We start from the raw sequence: 18,841 nt of genomic DNA, 5'->3' as shown, positions 1-18,841 counted from the left end.
CCACGAATTTATCAGTTCTTATTTGTTCTTATAAATAAAATATACCATGTTTAGCAAGCTTTATCTTTTTCTATATCAAATCCTTGGGGAATAAATACGACATATAATAAAATCGATATAAAGGATTGTACAAACTAAGCATAAAAATCATTCATATAACACACATTGTACCGCACACACTGCACTAACAATAAAAATAAATGACAAAAATAAACAAGAAAATGACGCCATCTTGTTTGTGAATGGTGCGTTGATGTGTGAATCTTGTTTGTATGTTAAAAAAAAAGATTAAATGTGTGATTTTTTATGATTAAATATAAAAATGTATGTGTCCGAAATATGTAATAATTTCTGAATGTATCGAGTTTATGTAGAGCATGACTGGTGATTGAATATTATTTTGAAGAAAAAAAAAATATATCTAATAAAAATACACGAAAAATTTTACCAAAAATAGATAGGGCCAGGCCGTAATAAGATCTTTTATATAAGCAAAAAAATTCTAACTTAATTCTAAAAAAAAAAAAAAATAATATAAAAAAACCTAGTCGTAATTTTATTACAAATTCATCATAGATCTTTTAATTTTTAATACATTTTTTAAAATAAATTTATACTTTATTTATAAATATTGTTATATAATGTATAAATAAATAAAAATATTATTTCGACATTCTGTGAAAGTTATTTTGGAGTTCTAATATTATTTTCTGTGTGTGTTAATTCTACAATTCTAAGTGTGTAAAATTTTAAATGTTTTAAAAATGTCAATTGAGTATTTACAAGTTGCCGAAGAGGAAGGGGAAGAACCCATTGAATTACCTACAGAAGAAGATGGGACTTTATTGTTGTCGACGTTATCAGGACAATTTCCTGGAGCCAGTGGGCTTAAATACAGGTAATATATTATCATATGATATGGGTTTTTGTGTTTTTGGAATCGAAGACTTTCGAATTGTAAATGTTGGGAGTTTACTTGTTGAATCTAAACTTTCACTTCAAAGACAATTCGCTATTTGTATTGCAAGTGAATATCGGTTTTATTGAACTGAAAATAATTGTCTATACTTTTTGGATAGATAAGACACAAAATTTTTACATTTTTGTAGAAGTTGTAAATATAAGTAGTTTCTAACAAGATTTTCCTTTCCGTAAGCCTCGATTCGAAGAATGTATCGTATAGTCTTGCTAAATACTCGAACTTGAGTCTACGTATTTTAAATTTTTTGATCAATTCATAACTTGCAATTTATTTAAAGTGATCTCCGTTATTTAAAGTTATAGATATTTGTTAAAATATACCCCCTTCAGGAACCACATTATAAATATTTAGCGATATAAATATTTATAAATTTGTATTAATTAGCTAGGATTTATTTTATCAAAATCATAAGGGATTGATTACGATTTTTCTAACGCTGGTATCCAATATCGAGTTGGATCGAATTTCTCAGAATCGTTCCTGCTGTAGATTCAAAAGATCTCAAATCTTTAAATTTTGTATAAAATATTAAACCTAAAATGATTTTTTATTTATTTAAAAACAAAAGTCATTTTAAATAAGGATATTTTCGACTTGCCTTTCAAAATTTAAGTGGCAAAAAATGTCTTGTTACAAGACTCTTGTAATAAAAATAAAATTGTGACCTTTTTTCGTATTTGTGCGCACATCATGCAAAAACTCCTGAAGATATCAAAATGTGTGTGTATTATCTTTTTAAATTCTATTTTAATAATTTATTAGTTAATTGAAGCTATAAATAGTAAGCAATATGATCGTTGGAAGACAGTCAAATCTGGAAAATTCATGGCTAACATTTCCTAAACAGTGTAGGCAATATGTGTTAAATTTATGTAAACTTTTTGCATTATTAAACTATTAGCTTCGTGCCTCTCAAGAAGCGAAGTGTTTTTATAAATTTAAATGATCATTTTAAACTGTATCTAATAACAAAATGATAACAGAAAAAAAGTAGAAAACTTTCTAAATACTAGGATTGCTTAGTTTAAATAATTTCAGCTTGCGTGTTCTTTCTTTTAAGATAAACTTAAAATGCTGGATGGGATAATTAAAAAAGCGACAAATTTTTTGCACACTAGATAATTCAAACCTGCTTTCGTCCAAAATTTTATATATCATTTCTCTTGCCTTTTTTTCTGTCACATCGCGATATCTTTCTTATTCCTTTATCAATTTCCATGGTTTACCCCTCATTTTAAAGCTTGAAGTGCTGGCTAATGACGAAAATAACTCACGGTTTAAAAATTTATCACTTAGGAAAAAATCATAATAATATTATCTGTAATAAAAATTGCCTATACACTAAGAAGAAAGAATTACTGTTGATATTTTGTATCACTTTATTTCTATACCCATTCCTGTTTTACCGCACCATTAACGATGTACCTTTTTATTATTATTTAGGAATCCAGATTCACGAGCAATGCGTGGCGTTCGATTAAACGAAGGTCGTTTACATCCACCACCCGATGAAGGCTGGGGAAATCAGGTATATTATATATACAAACAATTCTAACTTAAAATATTTGGAAAAGTTTTTTTTAGTTAAAATATTTTTTTATTTTTAAAGGTTTTTTATTGTGTGTTTCCGAAAGAAAATAAACGAAAATCAGATGATACAATTGAAAATTCAACAGCAAAAACTAAACGTATGGAGACAAAATTACGTTGCACCGATTTAATTGTTTTAGGCTTGCCATGGAAGACAACGGAACAAAATTTACGTGAATATTTTGAATCGTTTGGTGAAGTTTTAATGGCTCAGGTAATTATTAGTAGATTCTACGTCATAATTTTGCCCATACTAAATTACAGGGTGGCGATCGGCTTGGAATAACTGAAAATGTTCGGCTAGCATCAATATTTTTAAGCATTACAAACTTGGCTAAGCACCTGTCACGAATATAGGTCGACTCGAGAGTAGGTGAATAATTTGCCACTAATTAGCCGTGAATTAGTTTTGAAAATATCGATTTTGTCGTTTTCTTGTTATTTTTTTGTGCTTTGCTAACTTGATATAAAGTTAGCAAAGCAGGCCTCCAAAAAATGAGAGAGCGTTCGTAGAAGAATGGGAATGGAATAAGTTTTTGAAGAAATTCATTTTCTAATTTTTTTTTTTTTTTTTTTTGGGTGCTTTGCTAAATTTATATCAAGTGAAAAAAGCACAGAAAAATTACTTTTTACGTTGTGCTTCAAAGGAGTTAAGGATACGGGAAAAAGGCGAACAACGAAACTGATTTTCCTCACTAATAATCAGCGACTAATAAGCGGCGAAAAGTCATCCAGATCTAACTTTTCTATAAAAGATGTCATTTTTTCAAAACCTACTCCGCTAACTTTCTATCAAGTCAGAAAAGCACCCAGAAAACAGAAAAGTGAAAATTAATTTATAACTGATTGGCGATTATAATAAGCAGCAAATTGTCATCCAGAGACTACTTTCCTATTCACGCTCTAAAGTCATTATTTCATAATCAGCTTCGCTGACTTTATATCCGGATAGCAAAGAACCCAAAAAAATAATAAATCAATAAGGATTGCGGAAATTTGTTGTTTTACAAATTATCAACTAAATTACGACTAATTCTTATTCAATTGTCTCACGTTCCTATTTACTCTTCAGTAATTTTTCGAAGGTTGCTTCGCCAACTTTGTATCGAAATAATCAAGCATACAGAAAAAAAATTGGATATATTCCATGTTTCACAATTGGCGACTAATTAACAACAAATTCTCAATCTATTCCTACTTTGCTATCAACATTCAAAAGTTATTTCTTCGATGTCTGCTTCATTAACTATATATTAAGTTAGCAAAGCAATTCCTTCACAACTAATTGACGATTAATTTGCGGGAACTTTTTATTCTATTAACATTCATCTACGAAAGTCCCAGAGTCATTTTATGAAGTCGTACTTTGCTAACTTTATATCCAGTTACTCAAAAAAAAAAAAAAAAAACGAAAAAAAAAATTGATTTTGTAAATAATTCTTTCACAATTAATTAGCGGAAAGTTCTTATTCTATTCCCATTCTTCTCCGAAAACCCTAAAATGTTTTGGATTCGATTTCCCTTAGTGAATGTTTTTGTATCAGAATACGAGGTAAAAATAAATTTTTCTATTTTTCAAAAATAAAAATTTCAAATTATGATACCTTAAAAAGGCAAGGGATTTTTTTTGTTATCATGGGAAGATCAGGGCATCTTAAATGATCTATCCTATATCGAGAAATCGTCAATTATCAGAAAATTAAAAAGGTTAATTATTATTACCCCATTGTTCTCTTAATTATATCTAAAAATTCTTTGATTACTCAAGATTTTGGGCGTCTGTAGCCTTTTTTTTTAAATTAAAATTAGTTTTAACGTTAAATATTATTTCAGGTTAAAAAGGATACAAAAACAGGACAATCAAAAGGATTTGGATTTATCCGTTTTGCGTCATATGAATCCCAATTACGTGTACTGGGACAACGGCATATGATTGATGGTCGCTGGTGTGACGTCAAAGTTCCAAATTCAAAGGTAAACATAAATAATAAGTCTTAAAAATTTTTTTCTGTATGTTTACAAAAAGAAAAAAAAATACTTTAAAAAAACTTCACCCGTGCTAAAAGTTAAGTGTTAGGTTGTTATGTAAGTGAAAGTGTAGCAAAATGAAAATTTGTGAAAATGGGTCATTGTTGCGCGCGAGAGATGGATCTTTTTTTTGGAATGTTCTGGAATTCTTTGAAACACATGAAAAAAAGTATTTTATGTTATTTTTATATATAAATTATTATTTTGAATGTGGAACGGAATGTCTGCGTGGGAGTTTCATTCGGTGACACTCATCTCTTTCAAAATCCGCTTGTCCAATTTCAGAGTCACAACAATTGAAGAGAGTTCAGGGATTGAGTGAAGTGAAGATTGTTGTCGAAGGTCAGTCTCACAATACGCTGATGGACAATTCAACCAGGAACTTAAAAAAATTGGGTGCGACAAAAAACATATCCGATTTACATAAATCTGTCCCCTTTTTTTAGTTATTATTATTAGGCTCAATCCACACTATTGGGCTATGTTCGAGCCGTTTTCGGTCAAATTTCTTTTTAAAAACATTATAAATGTAGTAGGAACTGTTCAAAAAATACGTGCGTACAGGACCGCATTAAGTTTGGTGGCAGTCCCTTCGCAACTTAAGGACTTGAAAGGCCTTCGGGCATTCCCTTCCACCCTATGCATGTTTTTGCATAGCCCATCAATACTAGAAAAAAAACCAATAACTAAGTACACATTTCTCTCCCAAAAATAAGTATTTCGGAGTAGTTGATTTGCCATATTTAGAGAATATTAAGTCTAAATCAGTAGGCAAGGTCAAGCAATTTAATAAATCTGTAATGCCGAAGAGAATTGTGATAAGCCTTGATTCGAGGTGTTGAAATTATCGGGTTTTATCGGTCCTGTAAAGTTAATGTCAAAGCAACATACACGAATTGAATTTCTCGGTTGTGAGAATAAAAGCGCTTTACCGAAGCCTCTCTCAATCTCGATTATTGAGATGTCGTGGGAGGTATGTCAAATCAGACCATTCAGTGCTGTGAAAAATTAGGGCACAGTTAAGGCAGGTGGGTTTTTAGTTTATCCGGACATTGTCTGCTGAATTATTGCTTTTATAATTTAAGGTCCTTCGATTATTTCCGAAGGCTGAAGAAATTTTTATTAGTAGTATTTAAATAAAATTTTAGCCCTTTTCGTTTTGGATAAAAATCCGAAAGTGAGTGTATAGACTTTCTGTAGGGTCGAGAGACTCAAAAGTCTCAATTTCTTTCTACAAAGTTCGTGATCAGAGTTTTGGAATCGAAGGAATTGAGTAAAGGTCTAAATGTTAGGGATCCGAATTCGGGTCTATTATTTATAAAAATATTTTATTGAAGCAAAATCGAGCCGAAACCAATTCGAACATAGGACGATATTGTGGATCGAGTCTTAATTTTTTTTTTTTTTTTTTTTAAATTTTAAATAAATAAAAAAAAATTTGCTAACGTCCCCTTTTTTTGATAAAATGTGAATTTTTCTGTGTAAGTGGGTTTTAAATCAAAAACGAACTTTTTAGGCATTTAATTTTTCTTTTTAATTTGTTTTTCGAAATACACAAAAAATTTTTCATAACCGCTAAAGAAACGGAGAAAACTCTTCTGTGTTCTGTCATTATGCATTTGTTGGATAATGCTGTTTTTTCCAGGAGGGAATGATTCAGCAAGTGCCATGTAAAGTATTCGTTGGACGGTGTACAGAAGATATGACTGCGGATGATTTACGCGATTACTTCAGTAAATATGGTGAAGTTACTGATGTTTTTATACCAAAACCATTTCGTGCATTCAGTTTTGTAACATTCTTAGAACCGGATGTTGCTCAAAGTTTATGTGGTAAGTTTTTTTAACGAAAATAATTTTATTTCTTAAGTCAACATAGTTTTATTTATTCGGGACTTAAGTTTAAAACTCTGGGAATTTGGATTTTAAATTCATTTAAAATTGATATAAAACACAAAAATTCAGTGGATTTCGTGATCCCCTGACGATTTCAGATGGTTCAAAACAATAACACAGGTCTGGAAAAAAAGAAATTATTTTCACCTGCATGGGATGTCATTGGTAAATTATTTGTTTATTAAAATATAATAATATCCATTTCCTTCTATCACGCCAGATTTTCTTGCAAAACTAATAGATAATGATATTTATCCATGAAATTGAATTGGATGATATTAGAAAGGATACTAGTCTCTGAATTGTCAGTTTACCTTCTTTGCCTTTGAAAATTGTTCTCCTTCTTCTTTTTCATGTTTCTCCGAGTACGTTTTCCCTTTTCATCTTCGGTTTCCCGCATGGGTTATCAAAAACTAATCATTGATTGATATCGTCATTGAAATATGATCAACTGACAATTTCTAAGACTGCGAGATTCCCGCTTGAGTCATTATCCCCCTGAATTTATCGAATTTTCAAATGAATTTTACTATAAAATCTAAACTGTTTCTTAATATATTATCCACAGAGGCGGATTAAGAAATTTTGCGCCCGATAGCAGTGTGAAATTAGCGCCGCCTATGGCACACCGTTTTACTTTTTAAAATCTTAAGTTTTTTTTTTTTTTTTCAAATTTAAATTACAATTTACGATTTCTATTTCAACTTGGAATTAAAATCATCAATTAAAGTTTTAAAAAGTAAAAAGGCGTGCCATAGCCCCCCGTAATAAAAATCTATCAATTAAAACCTTTTTTTGTTCTTTAGTTGCAAGTTCTTTATGTCATAGAACCTGTATAATCGTGTTGGTTATTGGAGGCAGTTCTCCGGCTCTTACTTTCGACGTTAAATAAAAACGTAGATGGATACATCAAAAAAATACTTTTCTAAATCATCAGAATACATCGTTTCTAACATACTTAGTCTATTTTAAACTTCTTCTGTGTTTAAATTAATCAAATTGCTTAAGAACCAAAATTAAGTTTTAAAATTGCTTTACAATTCTCGTCTTTTTTGAAGTTCAACCACAAGTCTTCCTATAATTACTAGATATGCTGTCACTCTGAATGCCTTCCGAACAGATAATGAAGAATTAATATCTTCGAAAGATTCATCTGCTGTGAGCTTTCTCTTCCGTATCCTCTATGTGTCCTTTTCATATTATTTGACTATTGAGAGTTCCAAGGCTTGCTGTTAATTTTTAAAATAAATTTTCTCTTACTGAAATAATTATATAAAGTAAACTGCCATACATTTGAATAACTGTACAAATGTCACAATCAACGGACTGTAATTTTTTGCATACTTACACAATTAATTTTATGTTTGATTAAAACTTCCATGCGCGCGCTTCTTTGTAACCTCGCGTCTGTAGACACGTACCTTCTTTGCCTTATGGATAATCCGCCTCTGATTTCAATGGGTAAAAATCTATAAGAAGCAATAAAAAATCCTGTGCAGTTTTTTTTTTGTTGCAGACCTGTGTAATCGCTCACCAAATGGTCAAATTAGTTTAATTTTGTTGCTTTTATCTTTACCATATTTCGAGCGAAGTAAACTTTGATACCGAACACCAAAATAATTACGAAAACGTATTTAGTGTCTTAGGGAAGATGATCAAAGACGCTTTGTAAGGACCAAGAGAACAAGAGGGAACATTCTGCGATCATATTTTTTATAATGTTGAAAAAATGATTAGTAATATTACGCTTTTTTTTCTTAGGTGAAGATCATATTATCAAAGGTGTATCAGTGCATGTTTCGAATGCAGCCCCAAAAACTGAATCACGTAACAGTCAACAGCATCATATGAATCAACCATCAATGTCTAATCATTATGGTGGACAAATGGGAGGCTATGGGGGTAACCATCAAGGTGGGGGAAATACAGCAACGGCTTCAAATCAACCTGGTGGTTATGGAGGTCATCATCCTGGTAGTGGAGCCGCTGCACACCATAATATCGGTGGATTACACCATGTACCCACTGGAGGGTTGGGTGTGGGCACTACTGGCGGGCATAATATGGGCGCTGGAATGTATGGCAGCATGCAACATCATACAGGAAATTTAAGCCATCATCAGGGTAATGTTGGCGGTATGGGAACACAACGTGGGACTTTACCTGGAATGTTAACTGGAACTCGAGGAAGTGATCAAGTAAGTAAAGTACAAAGTTGTACAAAAAAGAAAATAAAATGTTGAGACCACCGAAAATCTCTGCGCAATCGTCAAATCAAATCGGTTTTGTATTTCTTTTTTCTTTTTTTTTTTGTCCCAAAATTGTTAAGGAGACTCAAAAAAGATAAAAAATATCAAGTTAATTTATAGTTTTTGAGATACCACCGAAAATCTATCCAAAAATCAGACTTCATAAAGAATTTTGTAGGATAACATAAAAAATATTCTCCTAAATGTCAAACCAAATCGATTTTTGTATTTTTTTGCGCCTAAATTGTTCTGTATACCGAATTTAATCAAATTCTGAAATAAAATTCATTTGTGATTTTTTCGATGTTAAAAATTTAAGAAAAATGAAAAAAAAGTGAAAAGTTCGTCTTCAATTTCGATAAAAATCATTCCATAACGATCCAAAAAATACAAAAATTGGATTCAGTTGTTGATTGTGTGCGTAGTTTATGAGTTATCGTCCAAAATACCTACTATTTCTATTTCTTAAAAAATATTTGTCTAATAAAAAAAAATTGAATTTCGTGACTTTTGAGTCTGAATTGCTCTAGATTTGCAAATTTTTAAATTTATCGGTTAAATTCTTTTAGCTATATGTTTTATCACATATAGAAAATATTCGTGTAATCATCAAATTAAATCGATTTTTGTATTTTTCGCGCCGAAATTGTTCTATACATGTATCAAATTTTGAAACAAAATTGGTTTGTGATTTTTTTCTATTTTCTCCTTCAGAAAATTGCAAAATAAAAAAAATAAATAAATAAAAAAATAGAGAAAAATTACTTCTTCAATTTTGATAAAAATCGTTACATAAGATAGTTGTAACCCAAAAATAAAAAAATCGGGTTCATTTGTTGATTGAGTGCGTAGTTTTAGAGTTATCATCCAAAATTCCATTAGAATGACAATTTCTCGGGTCCACTTCAGGCTATTAGAAAATGTTTGTCTAGTAATCGAATTAATTATTTATTAACCTACGGTTTTCGAGTTATATATATTTAGCAAAATTTTAATCGCAATAATTATTTTTTCTAGATTTATGGTAGCACTAGTCGTTATAATAATGGAGCATGGAATGTGTCGCAACGTGGAAATTTAGATATGCCAAATTTACAAGCGTTAGGAATAACATCGGGTATTGCATCAAATCAAAGCGGTGGTCAAGGAAATAATCCACCAAGTAACTCACAATCTGGTGTCGGCAATCAAGGTGTGGGAGGCTCAAATCAAGGTGGTCAACCTAATGCTGGAAATCCAACAGGTGCTGCAGCTCCTCTTAATATGGGTCCATTAAATTTAGGTGCCCTACCAATGAGTCCGGCACTTGTCGCTGCGGCTCTAAATCAAGCAGGTGTGATATTTTTAAATATTCATTTGTAGGGTGTCCATCGACTGGGAAAACCGGAATTCGAAAAACTTGTATTTTGAGAATTATTCAGGAATTGTTCAAGTTTAACAGCGTTGGACACCCGAAACAACGTATTTAGAAATAGAATCCCATTTTTAGCAATTTAATCGAATTCCGCCTGTTTCTATAAAATTTGTAATTGTCCCCATGATTGTTTAAGTCTACATCATTTTTATCGGTTGAAACTTAATTTAGTTTTCTGAGCCCTAAGATATCTCTAAAGCTCCAAATATATTTGAATAAGTAGAGTTATTTTTATTTTCAGGTTGGGGCTTAATATCAAATTTACAACCAACATCAGGCCATGGTCAAGGACAAGAGAGTTTTAATCAAGGATTCGCATCGCAAAATGCAAATCAACCACCTCAAAATGCAAGCCAGCAAAGTAGGTTGTATTTAAAATTAAAATAAATAGGCGAAATTATTTAGGCATGCAGCGCCAGTGTGCTCAAAATGATTTAAAATTCGTTCGGAATTAACGAAAATTTCGTATATTATACACTGCGCGCAAAAAAGTGGTGCACTTAGAAAATGTGTAAAGTGGTGGAGCAGCTCCGATTTCAAAAATGCTTATTTGTACGTGTTCCTTAGAGCTTCAGGAATATTCAGCCGCACTAACCTATACAAATTATCGAAAAATGAGAAAGTGAGGGTAGTTTTTCCACCCCCAAAGCCCTCCAAATAGTAACAGTGAAAAAAAAAATTAAAAATTCTAAATTTAACCCCGAAAGTGGTCTCTCGGAGATTTTTGGGGTCGCTAATCATGAATCCGATTTCAAAAGCAACTGTAAATGGTTGCAACCTTATTAAAATTACCCCTAGAATTGGTAGACATAAAAATTTTTTTAAATTAAAAATTACACCTTGGAGATCGTCTTTCGGGGATTTTTGGGGTCGCTAATCACGTATTCGAAGTCAACAAGCAACTGAGGATGATTGCAACCCCATTTAAACCCATTCTAGAAGTGATAATAAAAAAATTCAGAAAATTGTAAATTTCACCTCGGAAATCGTCTCTCGGCAGTTTCTCGGAGTGGTTAATCATGAATTTAAGGTCAAAAAGCAACTGAATGTAGTTGTAACTCCATTAAAACCACCCCTAAAAGTGACAGAGATTAAAAAAAAGTTTATTTCAAAATTTCACCTCCGCTATTGTCTCTTGGGGGTTTTTGGGTTTGCTGATCATAAATCCGAGGTCAAAAAGTTACTGAGGATGGTTGCATCCCCATTAAAACCACTTCAAGAAGTGACAATGATTAACAAAATGTAGAATATTTTTTATCTGTAACTTCTAGGGGTGGTTTTAATGGGGTTGCAACCACTTTTAGTTGCCTTTTGACTTCGAATTTATGAATAGCGACTCCTAAAACCTCTGAGAAACGATTTCCGATGTGAAATTTAGAATTTTCTAAATTTCTTATCATTGCCACATCTAGGGGTGGTTTTAATGAAGTTGAAATCATCTTCAGTTACTTTTTGACCTCTTAATAAATTTCTTATTAATTCATTTTATTTAAAAATTTGAAAACAATTAATTCTAAGTATTGAAACGCATCGATTCACACAGCTTCTCTGACAGAATTTCTATCTGTATTGATGGATCAAAAGTTTCGGATCCAAACATTCTAAACCTGACGCCCCGTAGGTTTCAGCAAAGGGTGGTAGTTCAACCGACAGTGTCTTGTCAAGAGTCCCAACACCCTTCTCAACTGCTCTAGTAAGCTTCAAACAAGCACATTCCAATGATCTAGCTGTGTTTATACACAATGACCTAGATACACACAGGCTCAGGCTCAGGTAAAAAGTCTTCTGCTTCATTCGTTTTAACGTCAGAGTGGCCTGGTAGTCAGATCAGTCTGACTGTGTTATTCAGTGCCAGGCGATTCAGTTTCTCGAAGCGTTCACAAGGGCTCGAAGAGGTTCCTGACTGTCTGAGAAGATGCTCATATGTGCTCTACTGTAACCTTTTGTGTTACAGATCTGGACATCTTTCAGCATGGCAAAGATTTCTGACTGAAAATATTGACCAAGAGGAATTGATTCCTTTATTTTAGGCCCATAAACCCCCGCACCAGATAGATCTGACGCGGAATGAATCGATAACTCTAAATTTGCGATCAAAACGGTTAATCGGAACAGTGGAATCCTGCACTATTTTCACAGGTGGAATCACAATAGGTAGCTCCTAAGTCGGTAGGTAGCTGTGTTTACTCATTTACTAGTCATTTTTATACCATGTATATATGAATTATATCAAGGTATACTAATTTTAGTCCCAAGTTTGTAATGCTTAAAAATATTGATGCTACGAATAAAATTTTGGTATAGGTATTCATAAAATCCATTTCCGCTTTTCCGCTCGTCTGTCTGTTCGTCTGTGGGCGCGATAACTAAAAAACGAAAACAGATATCAAGCTGAAAATTTTACAACGTAAACATAAAACACAAACAACTTTTGGTTGAAACATTTTTTTGTTAATATCAATGTTTACCCGTGAGGGCGCAAATTAGGTTAGAACATTATACATGTATTGTTTTGTATCAAGTATACATTTATTGTATATATGTATGTGTTTGTTTATTGATATGTCCACTGAGACAGTGATAAGGAAGTTACTCTTATCACTTTTGCGTCTTTCTTTACTTCCATGACGTAAAAAGCAAAAGATGGCGCAATCAACACTGTCTATACATGACATTTCAACAATTAACTCAATCAAGTGTTTGTTTTCACTTGTTTTTTTATCATTTGAACTTAAATGGGGAATTTAATCCTTTAAACTTGAAAATACTCGTAACTAGTTCATAAAGAAATTGGGGTTTTGATACATTTTTTGGATTTTGATGATGTTATCAAGAACAAAAAAATCGATTTTCTAAAAATGTCGTAGCAAAAGATTTGATATTCCAAAAACAGTTGAACCTGGTCATCAAGGAACCCGCCAAATTTATCTCACTCATAGAGAAATTCTACTTACCCATTGTCTCAGATATCGAGGTATAAATAAATATCTGCCTCATTTACACAGGGTTCTATTAATAGAGGTCAGAATACAGGTTATTTCAATTATAGAGGTGCGATTATTAAATAAATTAATTTATTATCAATATCATTGCTGCTACAAAAATTTTGAATATCGCGTGAAATCTTGTGCCTTTTCTTTAATCATCGGTCCACTTACCATTACGTTTTTGTTACGAAGTTGCTTGACCTATGTTAGCAAAAACCGTTCAAGTTCAGGATATTGTGATAAACGTATACGTTTTAGTTTTTCTTATCCTTCAGAAAATTGTGATTGAATTTTATCTTTATTCTGAATTATTCAACAAAGAGTAGTTTTTGGCTCTTTAAATTCGACACAGACTTCATCGCGTGTCTTCCCACTTTCATAAACGGATATTAACTTCAGTTTTTAACGAACTGATAACGATTTGAGCCTTCGTTTCGGAATTTTTAAAATAAACATCCGTATGATAGTAAAGCAAAACTAAAACTGAAGGTCATTGAGGCTCAAAATGAAGTGCGGAATTTGCGGGTAGAAAAAGAATAAGTAAGTAAACAAACAAAACGATGTTATCTCAGTTTTCAGTTACAGAGGTTAATTCATATAAAATTCACTTGCTGTCTCAGTTATAGAGGTAACTGCGACGATAAAATCGAAAAAACGGATCACAGATATAGAGGTTTGTTTCGTCTCACTAACAAAGGTAATTCAGTGCCAAAGAGTTGGACCTCTGCATGAGTTCCAGTTATGGAGGTTCCTCACTTATCCAGGTCCCACTTAACCAAGTTCCACTAAATTTAAGGTACTAACTCATTTAGTGCTATCTGTAAGTGTTATCTACATCATTTGAGCATCAGAGGCAGCAGTATCGCTTATTTAATTTCGCCTATGAATACAAATACAGCAAAAATATAAATATGAAGTATAGTAAAAAACAATGTTGGGCTAGATTTTTTAGGATGGATGTCTCAGACTGCTGCTGGCAATACCGGAGTGCCTCAGGAAATTAGTGGTGGAACACAGCAAACATCATCAACACAATGGGGTGCACCACCACAACAGAATCCCACACAACAAACCACTGTACAACAACGTGTAAACGCATCCCAACAAGCGGCCAGTGTTCCACAGGTACTCTAAAAAAAAAGCACTCTCGTCTCTATATTCATTCTTTATTTCATTTATTTTCAAATTTTAATTTTGCTTTCACTCAATTTTTGTTTTTTTGGTTTTATGATTTTTCACAAACGAACGTTGTTATTTTTTGTTTGTATGGTCGGAAGTAGTAGTTCCGTTCTTTTTTTTAGGTATCGCAAGTTGTGACCCAACAACAAACACCTGATAAATCGTTTGTCAAATTTGATTAATAGTTTTGTGTGACTATCAATCGGCCATATTTTAATTTTAAAAATATCCTTATTTCTGAAAAATAACCCTTCTTAAACAAAAAAAAAATTAATTACCGACACCAGTAGGGAACTTATGTGAATTTTTTATTTTTCGAAAAAAAATTTTTTAATGCCATTTGTATATATCAGATGTGTGGTTCAATTTCGGAATTTGTCTACGACGAAAATTTGTATATACGAATTTATAGATAGTTTTCGAGATATGCAATAAAATTTACTGAGTTTTAATTTTTTTAGATAGAAATTAATTTCCAGTAGAATGTCAACTTGAAATTAGGCAGAAAAGGATTTTCCCATTCTGGTTAAACTCTAATAAGACGACATCGTGGGCAAATCTCGCAATTTTATCATAGAGATAATACTATCGAGATGCATAGACATAAGGAACGCAATAGGTGAATTATTGACCGCAGTGAGAGAAGTAGAAAGATACAGAAATTGTAGGCGTATAAGAGAGACGAAGACTGTCTTTATCTTTAGCTATACGTGCCTATTTTCTCTATGGTTTTATCTCTATGGATTTTATTTGTTCTGTTGGATCAATCTTTTAAGGTTATGCCAAACAGTAAGCGGTATTATGACGAGAGTAATGATCGATATTTGTCCGCCTGTAATCTGCGGTATAGATTGATTATTTGCGATAAATCTTTTTTATTTAACCGTACCTTTAAGACTCGGCCTCCTTATACAAAAGGCAGATTGCTTTTTTTTTCATAAAGCATTTAATATCGAAACAATGACGTCTTATGCAATATTCAGAATGCGACTTCGTTAATTAAAAATTTGGATTTCACATCTGAAACATTAAAAAATCTTGAAAAAAAAGAAAGTATTTTAAAATAAAAAATTCCTTCAAATTAAAATTATATTTATATAAAAATAAATATTGAGGATTTGAAATACTTGTGTTTTAACAAAAAAAAACTAATGATTTGATCCCCCGAAAACAAAATAATATACACATTTTTAGTCTTTTTATAAGTTTGATTGTCAAAAAAATAAGTTTATGCTCTTTTTGTAAATTGTAATCTTTGATAACAAAAAAAAAAAAAAAAAAAATGGTTACATTATGTCTAGTTAATATTTCACTATGCGCAGTTTATTGCGCATGTTAAGTCACTAATCTTTGTTATATGGATTAACGCTTCCATAGTTTAGAGTTTCCTTACTCAACAAAGTTTATTGGATACTTCCTCTATTCAGTAAGTCTGAGGCTAAATTTAGTACCAGTATCACACATGAACGTCAATTTCAACGCACGTTACATCACTAATTAAGGAGATCCATGTACCACCATAATATAGAAACTTTTATTTGTTGTTTAAAAAAATATTTTATTATTAATTAATTAGAAATTTGTTTAAATATTTATTTCCTTGACGATATTGCCAAGTTAAATATTATGCTTTAAAAGTAGGAAGTACCGTTATTTATTGTTTTAATCGAAAGCTTGCTTATTATTTGAATAAAAAGAAAAATTTTTACAATTCTTATTCATATTGAATTCTTAAAGTAGTTCGGATGTTTGAGAAAGTAACACAGTTTTGGGGCCTATTGCGGGGCAAAATTGTGAATTATTTCATTTTAAAATTGTGATTTTTAACACAATACCTTATGAAAGGCCTCACAATAATGTTAATTGTACAAAAATTAATCGGTGATTGAGCTTCAAAAAAGTTTTCATCATGAAGAAAATCGCATTACTTTACAGCGCTTTCCATAAAGATAACATAAAAAAACTATGGTTAAAAAAACCTAGTCAAGACGTATAAATTTTATCTTTTATACGATATTTTTAAAGCATTAAAAACATTTACGTGATACAAATATTATTTTTATTCATAGCTTAATTTTAAATTTAATTAATATAAATTAATTTGACTAGTTATGTGACGGCCGAACTACTTTAACCAAAGACACAACTGGATTATTTCCGTAAAAATTTCAATTTTCAAAACTAATTATTTCATTATAAGTACGGGAAGCCTACTGTTTTTATAAATTTTTGTTATGAATTATTAGCTAATGTAGAACTAATTTACAAATTTTTAGCAAGTTGCAAATAACTTGCTCTACGTAGATCTTCGTCTGTTGAAACCAACGTGCGTTTAAATTGATTTTCGTTGGTCCTCATCGATAAATGTATTGCTTTACAAAAAGAGCATAACCAAAATTAGTGTGATTTTATTTTAGAAAAAATAATATGGTCTAAGAACTGTATTTTTATTAATTCGATATCGGAAGAAAATGTTTTGAAATTTTATTTTATAAAAGTGTTTTTTCATTTTAACAATTTTCATGAAGTTTTTCTTTAATTTTATCAGAAACTCTCTTGTGTCTGAGTTTTAATAATACAAATATAATCATTTTGTATGTATTTGGAATGATGTATAGTTTTTTTTTGAACCGTATTGTCACAATCGATTTTCTCAAGTGACTTTTTAAACCAGTGCAAAGTGGTTCAAAAAAAATTTGATCAAAAGGATTTAAAATATTTTCAGGTGGTTTCTAAGAAAATCAATTTTCCTACTAAAACTTAAAATATAAATTTATAAAAGCCTTTTACAAGTTAAGGAAAATTTTGAGACCCCGTTTGATATGAAATGTTTTTTCCTGCCCACGCGAGATTTAATTAATTCCTTTATCAAATTCCATGATATTAAACTCATTTTAAAGTTTATCGTGCTGGCTAACGACGCAAAATAGACTCGTGGTCTAAAAATGCACCGCTTAGGAAAAAGCAGGCTAGTGAAATAATATTAAGATTTAATTTTGTTCATTATATAATTTGTTTATCATATATGTAATAAAATTGTCTATAAATAAGAAGAAAATATATTTTACTCATTTATATATTATTTTTCTAGTCTGTTTTTAGTCACGGATACCGCACTGTGGAATTCCGAATGGGTTGAGCTAGCTTTGTTTATTTTAGCTGTTGATATTTCCATTTTAAACGTATGAACCCTGTATCTATTGACGTAAATTAAAATGGATATAGTAATAGGGATTTTGAGATAAGACCACGCATTCATAATGAGCTAGAAAAGGGAAGGTTATGAGGCTGAACTCGATTTTGACAGCAACTATGGCGACATCTGAAGGCTGCGATCGGAAAACTGTAGAAAATTACCACGAGCATAACTGCTTCATTCTTATTAGTGAAACGACTTTTGACCAATTGCCGATGCCGGAATTTGAACATCTAACCTTCCAATTTCAAGCAATCAAACGCTGAATAATTACTAAGCTCTCTCGGCTGGAACGTTAAAAAACCTAATTTTCGTTCAGTTGACAGATTGAAACAAGTGGGGTTATGTGGAAAAAGGTCGGAAGTTAATGAATCTTGGTGAGGGAAAGGGGTGTTCAAAGTTGGTGATTGTAACCAGGAGATATAATTACAACATTTCAATACGATAAAATTTTGGCGAATTTTGAAAAATGGGCTTTTTTTGAAGCGCCATATCTCAAACATGTTTGAATAGTTAAAATTGTAAGAAATTTAAAGCTCTACAAAAAGATAGGAATTCGTTCAACCTTTAGAATCTGCCACAACGTCCAATGTGAAAAAAAACTAAGAAGATGTTCTCTACAAAAAAGTATAGAAAAGCTTATGGCGTAGAACGTAAGCGAGCAAAACCGGAGGAAGCTAAATAATTTTGTAATGTTTCTTCCCTCCTCTTTTCGTTCAGGATCCTCGAGGTCCAAAATTTGAAAAAATGCAAATTAACCAGCCCTGAAAACATTACCGACCTTTCTATTCTGAAACTATCCGTCGACTTACTACATAAGGCAAAAATGAATTTCTTAGCAATGCTTGATATGAAAATTATCCAAACTGTGACTAGAGTCGAATGATGTGTATTTAAGCGGTTCAAACTTACTGTGCTGGTCCAAATTCATACATTTTGATCCTAGCAAGAAATTTTACAAATTTTATACATAATTTTAAAATTGTCTTCCGCCAAAAATATTTTTAAAAAATGTTTATTTAAAAATTATTACCCATTAAAAAAAAATAGACTTACCAAAAAACCAACAAATTATGGCAAAAAAGGATGTATCCTGATGTTCCCAGTGTGATTATATATAAATATATATGAATTTTTTACAAAGTTTTATTGATAATTTATTTAAGTTGATTATTTCTGTTTACAATAAATGAACGTGCGAATTTGTTTTAAACATTATTTTAGTAAGTCTATGAATGAGAAATAAATATGGCATCAAATAAATAGCGTGCCAAGAACAAAAAAGTGTTGGGTAAACTAAGTTAGACAGTCAGAATATCTT

General features: G+C 31.4%; 1 protein-coding gene across 6 annotated transcripts; it reads left to right on the top strand.

Annotated features, from left to right (window-relative positions):
* The first annotated feature begins 653 nt into the window (after positions 1 to 653).
* Positions 654 to 18,620, top strand: LOC123302347 (TAR DNA-binding protein 43-like). 6 transcript variants are annotated; one of them, XM_044885243.1, is made up of 10 exons: positions 654 to 898; positions 2,426 to 2,510; positions 2,592 to 2,786; positions 4,406 to 4,546; positions 6,246 to 6,432; positions 8,257 to 8,693; positions 9,762 to 10,077; positions 10,400 to 10,519; positions 14,089 to 14,270; positions 18,092 to 18,620. In XM_044885243.1, exons 1-10 carry the CDS (start codon positions 765 to 767, stop codon positions 18,113 to 18,115), a joined length of 1,821 nt encoding a protein of 606 aa, XP_044741178.1. In that variant the 5' UTR covers positions 654 to 764; the 3' UTR covers positions 18,116 to 18,620. The 6 variants fall into 6 exon arrangements, 5 of the variants coding, with proteins under 5 accessions (XP_044741178.1, XP_044741179.1, XP_044741177.1 ...); XM_044885244.1 differs by lacking the exon at positions 18,092 to 18,620 and adding an exon at positions 14,786 to 15,360; XM_044885242.1 differs by lacking the exon at positions 18,092 to 18,620 and adding an exon at positions 14,447 to 14,600 and having other exon boundaries at positions 14,098 to 14,270.
* Positions 18,621 to 18,841: the final 221 nt, after the last annotated feature.

Source organism: Chrysoperla carnea, chromosome X (genome assembly GCF_905475395.1).
Source record: "Chrysoperla carnea chromosome X, inChrCarn1.1, whole genome shotgun sequence".
NCBI classification, from domain to species: domain Eukaryota; kingdom Metazoa; phylum Arthropoda; class Insecta; order Neuroptera; family Chrysopidae; genus Chrysoperla; species Chrysoperla carnea.
This window is presented reverse-complemented; position numbering and strand designations above follow the sequence as displayed.

Coding starts and splice junctions, on each gene's coding strand:
- LOC123302347 (XM_044885241.1), top strand. CDS start 765: ATGTCAATTGAGTATTTACAAGTTGCCGAAGAGGAAGGGGAAGAACCC. Junction 899..2,425: donor GCCAGTGGGCTTAAATACAG/GTAATATATTAT, acceptor ATTATTATTTAG/GAATCCAGATTCACGAGCAA. Junction 2,511..2,591: donor ATGAAGGCTGGGGAAATCAG/GTATATTATATA, acceptor TTATTTTTAAAG/GTTTTTTATTGTGTGTTTCC.